Source organism: Oculina patagonica, chromosome 1, assembly GCF_052425735.1.
Source record: "Oculina patagonica isolate OP01 chromosome 1, crgOcupat, whole genome shotgun sequence".
NCBI lineage: Eukaryota > Metazoa > Cnidaria > Anthozoa > Scleractinia > Oculinidae > Oculina > Oculina patagonica.
The window spans coordinates 37,269,858-37,283,801 of NC_135758.1; the positions used below are offsets into that span (position 1 = coordinate 37,269,858).

Below are 13,944 nucleotides of genomic sequence, written 5' to 3' on the forward strand. Positions count from 1 at the left end.
AATTCTCACTACACAAAGTTTCCAGTCGTGTAATAAATCTCTTATTAAGATATATGTCTTGACCTAGTCTAATCTGTTGCAAAGTCGTTTGTGTTTTTGTGTCGTTATATGAATTATATTTTTCATTTTTTTATCGGCTCGTACGTATTTCGAACTAACTTCTAGCGGGTAAATAAATGATTGATTGATTGATCGATCGATCGATTCATCGATTGATTGATTGTTGTTGTTTTTAGTAGAAGTTTTCACAAAATTGTCAAATGAGAGTATAGTAGAGAATCACGACAAGCTCATTGGGCAAGTGCGGTGGGTCAACGCAGTTAGCAGCATGATTGCTGCGATATTCATCTTCCTTGTTCTGAATTCATTCCCAACTGAAAATTCATGAAAACAGGAACAGTGTTGTTCATCATCAGAGAGGTCTACTCTGATATGCATATAACGAAACATCGATTACCAGACATTTGCTCCCAGGCCCAGTAATTCCCAGTCCGAGAGGCCTGGGAGCAAATGTCTGGTAATCGATGTTTCCTTTGTAGCAAATATTCCACTGTGGTTGCCTCGGTAGTTCAGTGGTTACAGCACCGTCTATGAGATCGGGGTGTCGTGGGATCGAATCCCGCTCGGGGCATTTGATTTTTTCCGACATATCATAGTTGACCTCTCTGATGATGAACATTTGTTCAAAATATGCCGTATGACGTACCCCTAGGAACAGTGTTGGGTCAATTAAATTGTTATCGCAATCAAGTTGTTTAATGAGGTCTATTTAGTCGAGTATTAAATTTGACCGAGACAAATTTTAGCGAGTACTAAATTTAGCGATTTTCGTTTAACTCGCTAAAATCGCTAAAATTTAGTAGCCGCTAACAATAGTAACTTCAGAGCCATTAAGATTGTTTAATTTCGTGAGTGGAGTAAAGAGTTACCGCTTTTAAAAAATAATGTGCTTAATGGACACAAAAGAAAAAGTGTTTAATCAAGCTAAGTTTGTTTAAAAGTGTGGACAATTAAGAATTGCTTTTAAGGGAAGAATTACTCCTTTTTCAGTTGCAATCCCTGAATTTATGGCGAGTATTTTTAGGGTCTTTACAATGCTTTGAGCTAATCTATAACGCATGCTTGTAAATATTGTTAACCCCTACCCATCCCTTCCGCGGTTTTCTAAAGTTTTATCGACTGAAGCACATGAATTCGACTAAAATACACTGCCGAAGTACCGCTAACTTCATAGCGACGTTATGACAACAAAATGACACACCAAAGTAAATTTTCTTGCACTAAAACATAAAACATCTAAAGAAAAATTAACAGTAGCAGATGATTAAAATGGAAAACCATTTCTATAGACAGCTATTCTAATGCTGGTCCAGTTGGCATTTACCCGTGTACTTTAAGTGTCAAATAAGAGAATTGCGACAAGATCAAGGGACATGTGGGGTGGGGAAAAGAAAACTATAATGATCAAGCACCCAAGATACTCCGAGGATCCTAACAATGCAGAGTCTTCACTTTCCTTGCCAAAGAGTCTGAAAAACCAGTGCAATTATTTAATTCATTTAGGCGTCAAAAGAATATCATAGTAAATTTTTTGTTTGACTTTACAGAAACAACAGCAAACATACCTTTTGAAATACTATTAACTTTATGGCGACATTATGACAACAAAATGGTACATTAAGGTAAATTTACTTTTACTTAAACATTACTAAAGATCTCAAGAAAATTTAACAGTAACAAAAGATTAAAACAGATAACCATTTCTATAAGCAGCTATTCAAATCCTGGTCTATTTGACATTTACTCGTGTATTTTATAAATATTTTATCTGCTGTTTTCATAGCTATTGTGTTTATAAACTACAGTGAAAGCAGTTGGTCCTGAGACTAAGAAAATCGCCTTACTGTCATTTTTTTTGGCTTTTTTTACCGCTCAGTTCCAAGTACATCACCAGCATCTAAGGCCTGGAACTCCTTACCTAATAATGTAAGATCTGAACCTACTTTAACTGGTTTTAAAAGACTCCTAAAAGGAATCTCCTTTCAGGCATAATGGTATATTTTAACATTTTTTTTTTTTTCCTCATGTAAATAGATGTAAATGGATTTTAAATGTAAATTTTCATTTTTACAATTTTTGTTTCTCGAAGATATTAGCCTTTTTCAGGCTACTCTACAATTCGAGTTGAAATAAAGTTCATGTTATGTTATGTTATGTTAGGCAGCTAAGTTATTCCAAGGTGGCTGCGGCCGGCTCTCAAGTTTTGGACTACTTCAGACAAGGATTTCATAGCGTTTGAATACTCTTTGGAAGCTGAACTTTTGGTTAAAAACATATCTTTGTATTACCTTTCCGTTGGTGTGAAGAAAAAAGAGTGTCATTTTGGAATGAACTTCTCTTTTAATGCGCCGAGGCCCGGAAAATTAAAGGCTGGCCAAAAATCGTCATTTTTAACATTTTTTTATTTTTTCCAGTTTTTTTTTTGAAACACAATTGTACGATTTGTTTATTTTAACATTCCTTGCGCATTCTGGCTTGATTTTGCATCAATTTCCGTTATTTTGTGACTTTCTAAGAAAATGGTGAAATCCAACATGGCGGATCCAAAGCTCTAATGACCTCACAGCGAACAAAAATTATGGTCTTGTGAGGGTTTCTACTCAGTTCAAAATAATTTCGCTGCGCATTAATAGAACGAAAACTCTGGGGTGGGGTTCCATCCCCCCCCTCCCCCTGTACGATGGTGGGGGTCAACCGGTCGGTCAACCTCGTTCCCAGGGCTTTTCCCTTGTTATTTTGGAATTTAAACTGCAACATAAAATACACCCTACTCAGCCCCAAGGGAAAAGCCCTGGGAACGAGGTTTAGTGGGGTATGAGTTTGCTTGTACGTCCGAGGGTTAAGCGATGACGATGAAGTTAAAACGCTTAATGCCATGAGGCGATGGACTGTTCTGTTGCGCGCGGTCGACCGAATAGAACTGGGAACTAACAACAGGAATAAATGTTTCGTGAACAGAAATCAAGTTTAACTCAACAAGAAATCGCGGCGTAGAACACAAATCAAAATACTCCCGTGCAGCTATAAAGGACCTATACAAAGTATAAACGAAAGAGACAAATTATATTTGATGAGTTCTATTAGATTCATAAAAGAAATTAATTTATACATTCTTTTAATACAAAGGGTTTGTGTAAACAACTACGTTGACCTTGCTCGCTTGCGAGAAGTATCGTATGTCGTATATCGGAAGTTACGCTACAAGATAACGCAGCTTTTGTTGAACAATCATTTAACACAGAAGTTGTCAGCTACTTTTTTTTTATTTTTTGACAAATATCCTGAAAATTATGAGACCCCCTCGTGAATCGTCATCGCTTCTGCATGCATTGCGTGGTGTTTATTTTAAAAGTGGCTTGTGGAAGCCTGATTGTGTCTAGTTTCCAGTGGTATTTTATTGCTAAGCTAGTTTTAAATCAGTTCTAGTTCCTTGGCCACAACCTTACGGCTCTATTCAATACATAAACCTCCAAATAAAAACAGTACCCTCAGAAAGAAGTCAGAAGTAAATAAGGTCGAAAGACCTAACTTAACATAGATCGGCAAAGGTACAAATGTCACGAACATAGGAGTCGTGTAGGCCCGTCACCTTTATTTACAACATCCTCAACTTGGTATCGATGTTGCATGCTATTCAGAGCCTACTTATTTTGCGATCCACCTTCAGCATTCCCAAGTGAAATGTGCATGGTAGTAAAATGAACAACCGAGCTCGATAGTGTACCCACTCCATCGGTGGGTAAGCTTCAGGATGTTCACACACTGGTTTCTCGGTAAGATTGACTGTTTCTAGTTTCCACTTGTTGCGGCACTATGTAGCATCTTATCCGCCTAAAACAACAACAGGCGAAGGGAGATAACTGTTTGTATCTCTCTCTGAATTCCTTATCAGTAATAGCGTAAATACCAGGTTTGACGGCTGCATAGATGTTCACCGCGATCTGAATGGCAAAGAATACGTACTCGCTGCACCCAGGATCGTCACAAATATAAGGCAAAATTAAGAACATTGTTGATAAGATGACGAGAAGAAATGATGTTGCTCTTTCTATATTTGCCTCTTCTCGTGTCATATCGAAGCTTTTCTCCAGTGCAGACTGATCGGCACTGCTTGAAGAGAAATTTTCTTCACCAGGCTGATAGCTTTTGCTCGACAGAATCTCCTGGGCTTCCTCTGCCAACTGCTGAACTTCGGCGTCAGTCTCGTCTCTGGTCCGCTTCCTCTGGCGTCGTACTTTCTAAGTAAGTAAATTCGTGGCGCTCTAAGTAAAACTATTAAATAGATTTAGCCAAGCCTTAAAAATTTACTTTGCCCTTCAAGTAAACCTAAATTGACTGATCACAGACAGAAAAAAATAGGACTTGAGTCTGTGATCTAATGGCAAACCCGTTACCTAGTCAGCGGTCAACTTAAAGAAACTTAAAAAAAAAAACACGCGACCACGCGCCCGCGCCTGCGATCCTTGCCGCTAGCCTTGATGACCATACATGAAAACCTAGGTGCATGGTTTTCCTATTTCTATGTCTTTTCCTATTTCAATGCGTTCATGATTGTCCTTTTTCAATTGTTATGGGGCCCCCGCTCCGCGGCACTTCGGGTCGCGGGGGAGCTCCGCTAAAAACGGTTCCACTTACAATATTCCAGATAAAAAAAACCCAAAATTAAAAAAAAAAACTACATGTTAAAGCTTCTTTCTTTATTAAAGATGAAAAAATTTCTTCAAGCCCTCCTTACCTCTCGTTCGCGACGAGTTATTTCCTTTTTTCTTCGCCAAACTCGGCAATAGATGACGAGATTTAGAATCGCAAGAATCGAGTTAGCGGGTATCACAAGCATGTAGGAGTGAATTAAATTCATCATGACCGCCGTCTCATATTTGACTGGATCAACGACGCACATATTAAATTCAACCTTGCTTATTACAATGTGCATGGACGACAAGCCTGTAGCGATTAGCCAAAAGACAAGTATTAAAATTGCGCTGAACTGTCGTGTGTGTTCTCTCCGCCCTTTAGTGGACAAATTCCTGGTCACATCGCACGCTAAAGCAACCAAGCAAAAAACAAGAACCTTGAAAGGAATTTGAGCGAGGAAGGCATAAATCTTACACAGAACATCTCCAGCTTGACCTTGAACGAGCCAAACGTATTCACCATGAGAAAACCAGACAAACTGTGCCGGGTAGTAAACGATTGCGCTTAAAATATCTGCAAAGGCCACACTGATCAATGTGTATCGAGCAAAAGTTTTTCTTCCTTTCCTGATGCTCTTGCACAGAATGAAAATAGCGATGCTGTTTTCAATTAAGCAAATGACAAAGAGAACAACTCGAACAGCCAGGCTGATTCTGGTGTGGAAAATACTGGGTTCCTCTGTCGGCGGCACCAATGGCATCGTGTAACTATAGTCCGGGATGGTTGGCACTTCGGAAAGATTTAAAGGAAACTCTGTCGGGGCAGTTGACCAAGACCACGAGTAAGCTGGAGTCGTAACATCCATTTTTCACTCCAGTGTTGTTCGGCAATCCGTCACCGTCTTAACATTGAACTCCGACAACTCCTTATAAACAGCAAATGGACCATTAATGTATTTAATTTCTAATTAAACGACGATTAGGTTTTTATTTGTTTAAGTTTTAATTATGACAAGTATGAACTGCTGATCAAGTGACCATTTTAATGCATAAAAGATTAGACTAACTGTTTTTCAAACATAAATGTTTGACGCACGTAGCTAGTTGATTGGATGTTAAGTATTACAAAACTGGGCAGTAGAACATCAATGGCAAACTTCTAGCTCTTTACTTCAGAAATATACTTCAGCTTTGCCAAAAAGCATTATTCAGCGAACTTTCATAATAAAGCGAAACCTGCCTTTCAATTTTCCACAAAACACAAACTTTGTGTTTTAATAAACGCAGGGAAGACTGCCTACTAAGAAAACATATGCACGAATTGTCCATTTAAAAAAGTTATCGTAATCTCCAACAGTTTTGAAGATATTGAAAAAAGCATTCTGTTTATCTTTTTTAAACGTTTTCACTTAAATCATTTTATGCGCACAACTGTGTATATACATGAGGGGAAGCAATTAAAAAGAAAAGTGAATTTCAATCGCTTGTACTCACTATCAATAAAGGAATAGTTGCGGGCCCAAGAGAGGCCCGCAACCCTAATCTTGACAGTGATCAGCGGATTGCGTATAACACATGCGCGCCACGTTTCTAAAAGGCTAGCTGCAAAGCGGAAGTTGAAAATTTTGTTCTTCCACCAAGAACGATCAGAATGCGAAAAATGTGTCAATCACAACAGTTTGTCGAAACACCGGAAGTTGAAAATCTGTTCTTCAAGAGCGATTATAATGCAAAATTTAAGTCAATCTCAACAGTTTGTCTCATAAGATCAAGCCTTCTGTCACATGGAAGATTGGAAACTACGTTTGGCCGACGTTGTTTAGGCGTTGGTTTTGAGAAGATTTACTGTGATTGTATCACAGATAAACCACGACAAAACGAATGATTCCTTACAACATTGACAACATAGCGAGTTCACCGACCAAACAAGATCACATCTCGATTACACCGCCCTGTGTACACCGCGTGCTCGATTAAATCGTGCATTCCTTGCGTGACGCGTTACTTGGAATAATAATTGTCTTTATCAAGCGATTTATCGACACTTCTGAGAAATTTTCGCGACCTGTCGGAATAATTGCCAGCGTAAAAATGAGGTGACCTAAGTAATTGGTTCTTCAAAATTGCAAAAGGATCCGAAAATGATGTCGTTCAAACAGGAAGTTGAGAAACGTTTTCGATTAGAATGCGAAGAAAGTGTCAATAACATTTGTCAACTGATCGACGCTTCTGTCAGATGGAGGTGAAGGAAGGTGCATCTAGGCCCGCACTTTCTAACCTGTGGTTACCACTAGTTTAAGCTTAAAGCGGACATTGGCAAATTTGAATTTAATACTGGGGTAACCCTGCGATGGACTAGCATCCCATCCAGCGAAAAGTAGAAATACTCCTAACTGCTTAATGCTATGCAAACTAGGATAAGCCGGAACATAGACTTTACCCACGTTAACAAGTTTTTTAATTAATTTTTGACAGCTTTCGGATGGCTCAGTCGTTTAATTTGAACGGGCCAATCAATGTGCGAGAAGTGAGGGAGACGAAGTTGACAATTTAATTATTGCCAGAAAGCGAACGTGGAACTAAGGGAAAATTATGGTCAAGACTATTGTACTCAGACAGGACCCACCACTCTGCAGAAAGACAGGTGGTCTCTTCATGTACCCCCCTTCCCCACCGTAAAATAAGGTGTCTTGTTTGTATAACCCACACTCTGTCAGAGTAGAAACTAAGAAAAAGATTCAAACCTCCTCGTTGCATTTCTTTAGTAATGCAACCTTCATCCACACCTAAGTCTCAACTCAACTTTTGAGGCCAATAAATTGTGTCCATTTGGCTAATCAGACAGGTTGTATCTTGCATAGCCCCCTTACCCTAACCAAGATGGGTTCTTGTCGAGTACACTTGTTATGTTTACTTTCCTAAACAACTCTGCCTCTCACAGCTATTGCATTTTAATTGGCCAGTTCCAACAAAGGCCATCACAAAGTTGTCATAAAGATGTCAAAAATGAATCCAAAACTTTGTTACATGGCAGTGGTATATTAATTAAATAATTAATTTAATTTACGATACACTTTCATCAGTACTAAGTGAAATGTGCATGGTAGGCAAGTGAGTTTTTGATTATGGTTGCTGCGACTATTGATTTGTTCCAGGGCAAAAATCAGTTTCGATCATGTTCCTTGGATGAGAGTTGACTGCTTAGGACTGCATATCATCGTGGGTCAGCTTATGTGTTTACACATTGCCTGTGTTCTTTGCCAGAAAGACTGCCTGTAGTTCCCACTTGTTGTGGCACTGTGTGGCATCGTATCCGTCTAAAACAACAGCAGGCGAAGGGAGATAACTGTTTGTATCTCTCTCTGAATTCCTTATCGGCAATAGCGTAAATACCAGGTTTGATAGCCGCATAGATGTTCACCGCGATCTGAATGGCAAAAACCACATACTCGCTACACTCAGGACCATCACAAACATACGGCAAAATATACAACGTAATTGATATGATGACGAGAAGAAACGATGTTGCACTTTCGATCTTCGCCTCTTCTTTCGTCATTTCGAGACTTTCCTCTGGTGAAGACTGATCGGTACAGCTCGAAGCATCAATATGGACGTCACTGCTGCCGAGAGCTTCGTTAGTTTCGGCTGTGGACATCTCAGTCAAGGTTTCAGGCTCGGTACAGCTCAAAGCATCAATATGGACATCACTGTTGTCGAGACCTCCGTTAGTTTCGGCTGAGGACATCTCAGTCAAGGTTTCAGGGTCGGTACAGCTCGAAGCATCAATATGGACATCACTGCTGCCGAGAGCTTCGTTAGTTTCGGCTGTGGACATCTCAGTCAAGATTTCAGGCTCGGTACAGCTCAAAGCATCAATATGGACATCACTGTTGTCGAGACCTCCGTTAGTTTCGGCTGAGGACATCTCAGTCAAGGTTTCAGGGTCGGTACAGCTCGAAGCATCAATATGGACATCACTGTTGTCGAGACCTCCGTTAGTTTCGGCTGAGGACATCTCAGTCAAGGTTTCAGGGTCGGTACAGCTCGAAGCATCAATATGGACATCACTGTTGTCGAGACCTCCGTTAGTTTCAGCTGTGGACATCTCAATCAAGGTTTCAGGGTTGCTGATTTCGGCAGCGAACTCTGTTAGAACAATGTCACAGCTTTGGCTCAAAACCATCTCTTGGATATGTTTTGTCCATTGCGGAACTTTGGCGTTTTTCACGAAGCCTCTGGTCCGCCTTCGTTGGCGTCGTACGTTGTTCCTTCCAGGCCTCGTTGGCTTTCGTCTTCGACGAGTTATCAGTTCCTTTTTTCTGCGTCTAACTCGGTGTAAGATGATGGGATTTAAAATCATCAGAATCAAGTTCGGAGGAAAAACAAACATAAAGGAGACAATGGAGTGAAATAAATCTATCATGAACGCCCTCATGTAGTCCACGTGCTTAGCAGGATCACTGTTGCACAATTTGTATTCAACCTTGCTTATTACAAAGTACATAGCCGAGAGACCAGCGGCGATGATCCAAAAGAAAACCATTAAAATTGCGCTGAATTTCCGTGTGTGTTCCCTTCGTCCTTTGGTGGACAAATTTCTAGTCACGTCGCACGCCAGAGCAACCAAGCAAAGAACAACAACCTTGCCAGGAATTTGAGCGAGGAAGGCATAAATCTTGCACAGAACATCCCCAGTCTGACCTTGAACGAGCCAAACGAAATCACCATGAGTAAACTTGACAAACTCTTCCGGGTAGTCAAGAAGGGCGCTTAAAATATCAGCACACGCCACACTGAGCAGTGTGCATCGAGCAAACGTTTTTCTCCCTTTCCTGATGCCCTTGTACAGAATAAAAATAGCGATGCTGTTTTCCATTAAGCAGATGACGAAGATGACTACTCGCACAGCCAGGCTGATTTTGAAGAATGAAGTTGTCGGCGGCACCATTGTATAGTCTGGGATGGTTTGCGCTTCGGTTCATGCACTGCATAAAAACTTGCCAACCCAACAATTTATGTAATTGATACGTTGCGTGTTTTGCATACCGGACAGACAAATCTGGCATGGGTCCATCCGGGTGTGCGACCTTTTAAGACTGTTTATCTTTTCAAATTACTGTATACGTGTTTTAGTGAGTTTACCGATTTCCACATTATCAAACCTTAACCACAACTGTTAACTTATTTTAACACTTCATGAGTAAAAAAAATTCAGTATCTAAGATTCGTGTAATTGCTCTTCAACTTTTTACTTGGTTCACCTAAGCTAAACCTGATGAACCAAGTTGAAGCAAACGAACGGGTCATGTTTTTTTTTTGTTTTTTTGTTTACCACAATCTGGTCCATTTTACATTTCATTTGAAAACCCTGATACGTGCCTAGCGTGGAACTCCCTCGACACTCAAATAATTATCCAACAAGAACTTCTTAGAAGTTTTTACCGCGCTGCAAAATGTTTTACCGTATTTCTGCTCATAAAAAATCATAATTAGTGAAGAAGCACAGGGGGGCTTACTCATTTTTCACTCCAAAACTATAAAAATATTCGAAAAATCGTAGATAAAGCAAAGACTGTCTTCGATTTGGCAGGTCAAGAGAATAACGATAATCGCAAAGATCGGAAAGTTGCGACGTAAACACATTCCATTAATAACGGTGCGTGATTCATGGCACGGCCGACTCGTACCCAGTCGTTACTCGTTTTTTCGCTGCAAACGAAGAGCTAAGAGGTTGATATGATAGGAAGGAGAGAGAGAAAAAGTAACGCTTTTCCTTCGCTATTCCCTTGATGCATTGTGCGCCGCTAAAAAAAATCGAGCGAAGCGACTGGGTACGACACTTGGCCGACGAGTTGGCCGAGTGGGAATATGGGTCTGGTCACCGACAAGACAATCTCGAGCCCAGAGTGACCCCGGCTCCGCGATCCGTCAGCGGTTGGTCAGCGGCAGGGTCGCCGGGACTCACTCTGGGAAACTGAATAATAATTCAGTTGCCTACTGGTCCTCACAGAACAATAGAAATCAACACGGAAGTCTGAAAATCTTTCCCGGAAGTAAACCAAACCGGAAACCCTGGAAAAACATTTTTTGTTTTCCATGGTCAAATGTTCAAAAGTATCAGGTTAATTTTGGAAAACACCTAAGAACTCGTGATATGGCGCTACATAAACTATTTTCTAATTCTTCCCTTCTCATTAAGATGCCATGAATACCATTAAGCCACCAGCGCGCGGCGGCCGTGTGACGTCATTTCCGCCACACACCAAGCTCACAAATAAATAAATAAATATATATATATGACCGTAAACTCCACACGAGATTTCATCCCGCCTGAGCCCTTTGAGGGACAAAATTATACACCCCGCTACGCTCGGCCATGAATAAAAAAAGGTCTTTCTTTAAGCGTCGACTAGTCGATTCTGAACGGAGTTTTAAAACAACAATAACAAGGACAAGGTCGATTGAAAACTCAATTTATAGTTGACTTACAAATCTCGCTAGAACTACTGTTTTCATTCAAATCTCCGTTACGGTTGAAAATATGAATATCGCAGACAGTGTTTGATTCCTCGCGAAGCGGGGTGTATAATTTTGTCCCTCAAAGGGCTCAGGCGGGATGAAATCTCGTGTGGAGTTTACGGTCATATATATATATTTATTTATTTATTTGTGAGCTTGGTGTGTGGCGGAAATGACGTCACACGGCCGCCGCGCGCTGGTGGCTTAATGGTAAGGCGTCGAACTTCAAATCAGATCTTCGGGACTGAGGGCGGGGGTTCGAATCCGGCTAGGGTTTTTTTTTTTTCCTTTTTTTTTGTGGGGCGAATCCCGAGCCTTTCATTTTTATCGGTTTTTTTTTCGGATTAAAATAACACTGATTTCCACATAATACTCCCTCAACGCCTATTTAGGCTATAAACTGCTGATGTTGAAAACTGTTCATTGTTGTATGAAAATTTGCCATTACGTTCTGAACCCATTGTTGCTGATGTTAAGGCTGATCGGGATTTCTCCATCCATTGGAAAGATAATCATCTCTGTTTAGTTCCTGTTGCTGTTGCTGTAATTATTGTTTTTGTCTACGCGTGGCACTATTTTCTCGAGCAGACTGTAATCGAATATTTCTCTCCTCCTCCGATTCTAATTGTAAGCGCGCTGCATCACTTTCCCTTCTTAATTGTAATCTATCCTGTAGCTGTTCAGTTGATTCTACTAAAAGTCTGTCTGTATAATTTTGTCTCAGTAATTGTAATCTCTGTTTTCTTGTGTCTTCAGTTTCTGTTTGTATTCTATCCGCGGCATTTTGTCGAAGTCTCTGTAATCGTGCAGTTCGTTGTTCTTCTTGACGGTCGAAAGGCCTATGTAGTTTATTACTAGTAATAGTTCTCACTATAAAGCTGCCCCCGCTTTTTTATAATTTGTTTTTTGTCGCCTTTAATTATTAATGCCGATGGACTGCACAATTAGGCTTCTTTTTTACTGTGTCATGCGGAATTTCTTGTTGTGTGACACCGTTGCGTCCTAAAAATATTCACAAGTTCAAGTCGAATTATATTACCTAGCGCGCGGAAATAACACCTAGCGGAAATAACACATAACACATTATTCGTGATGACAACACACAAGCTTATTCCCGGGCTTATAACATTCAAAATAAACTTACAATAATTTCCAGGCCAAAAAGCCTAAAAAATTCCACGAGTAACAAAATATGGCACATTCAAAGATTCGAGAAAACAACCCACTCTTTGGATCAAATAATCTGACAGTTTGTTAGCGATACGAATTACGTTGTATCTTGTACTACATGACAAAGTTCACGCGTTTGTTTATTACTCGTTGTAACTTGTAAGATGTATACGATACAACAAACCTCCGAAAGCAAACCTTACAAATGTAACGCTTGGAACACAGGTAGCCGGCACGTAGCCAAGAACACGAAACCAATTGCTCGAAATCTTTCGACGTATTATTAACATTTGCTTCAAATATCACTTAACACAACCAAAGCAGAGAAACCGCTCGAACAAATCTGTGAACCCGCGTAGGCCAAAACCGGAAAACAAAACGCTGCTAGCAGATGGCGAAGCTCGAAACGCGAAGGTGACCAAACGCGACCTCGTGGTTGCAAGTACCCGACACCACCGTGCGCGCTTGCTAAAATATTACCCGTCACGACCGTGCGCGCCTAGTTTTGTCAAATCGAGAACGCTTCGCCCATTACAAACACATTTCTTACTTTTTCAACAAATATTCTTTGTCCTTGTATGTATACACGCGGGGAGTCCTAGGGTGCCTCCTCGGGTTTTGGCCTCTGGGCCAAAACCCTGCGGGGGCAAAAATCGTAGCTGTATGGCGATACACAATTTGTTCTTTTTAGTATATTCTTCAGTTTCTGTTTGTATTCTATCCCCGGTATTTTGTCGAAGTCTTGTAATCGTGCAGTTCGTTGTTGTTCAGTTGCTGTTTGTATTCTGTCCGCGGTATTTTGTCGAAGTCTCTGTAATCGTGCAGTTCGTTGTTCTTCAGTTTCTGTTTGTATTCTGTCTACTGTATTTTGTCCGTTACTAGGCAACAATAACCCAGAGCTTCGCGAGGCCCTGCGAGTCACGTATTACTAGTTTAAAATAATAACTAATAACGCAGAATTTGAACATTATGCGTTGTTGTTTGGCTGATAAAAAGGAATTGTACAATTGTGTGCACGTGAATTGTGTGCACGAGCTGAGTCGCCGAAATGCTAATTACACCTTTTGAATATCGATGAATAGAGTTGACCGGTGTGGCCTTTAACGTCTTAATTAATATTACCGCCATTTGACGAGGAAAAAATTATTTGCTCGAAAACATGCAATCTATCATGAAAAGATGCGCTGTCAGCGAGAAGCCTCTGAAATATACGAAAGTTGCCAAACAAAATGTTTTATCAACAGAACAATAGCTTGTCCGTGCGTTGTGCATTATGCAAATTTCTTCGCCGTCGTCTGCAAAACAACAACTGACAAACGCACGCAGTCTTCACAGGCGGAATCCTGGAAGGCAAACAAGATCTTTGATTTAAAACCAATATAGCAGTATGCTCAAGGAAGAGACTGAAGGAAATCAAAACACTAAACGCTCTTTTGTTAACTCTCTCTTTTGGTAACTGCAGAACGTTTTTGTTACTTTTGTTGCTTCGATAAACACCAGCTCCAGTTCCGTCGATACTGTGTTAGAAATAGTTCAACTTTCTCGATTTACTTCCGTT

The 13,944-nt window shown here is 40.4% G+C and overlaps 1 protein-coding gene across 2 annotated transcripts; it reads right to left on the minus strand.

Moving 5' to 3' along the window:
• Positions 1-3,323: 3,323 nt before the first annotated feature.
• Positions 3,324-9,692, minus strand: LOC144667183 (uncharacterized). Of its 2 annotated transcripts, none has more exons than XM_078528600.1 (2): positions 4,796-9,692; positions 3,324-4,294 (listed from the first exon to the last, which is right to left on the minus strand). In XM_078528600.1, the coding sequence occupies exon 1, from the start codon at positions 9,643-9,645 to the stop codon at positions 7,924-7,926; it is 1,722 nt and encodes a 573-aa protein (XP_078384726.1). In that variant the 5' UTR covers positions 9,646-9,692; the 3' UTR covers positions 3,324-4,294; positions 4,796-7,923. The 2 variants fall into 2 exon arrangements, with proteins under 2 accessions (XP_078384726.1, XP_078384719.1); XM_078528593.1 differs by having other exon boundaries at positions 3,324-4,298.
• Between the last annotated feature and the right edge of the window lie 4,252 nt (positions 9,693-13,944).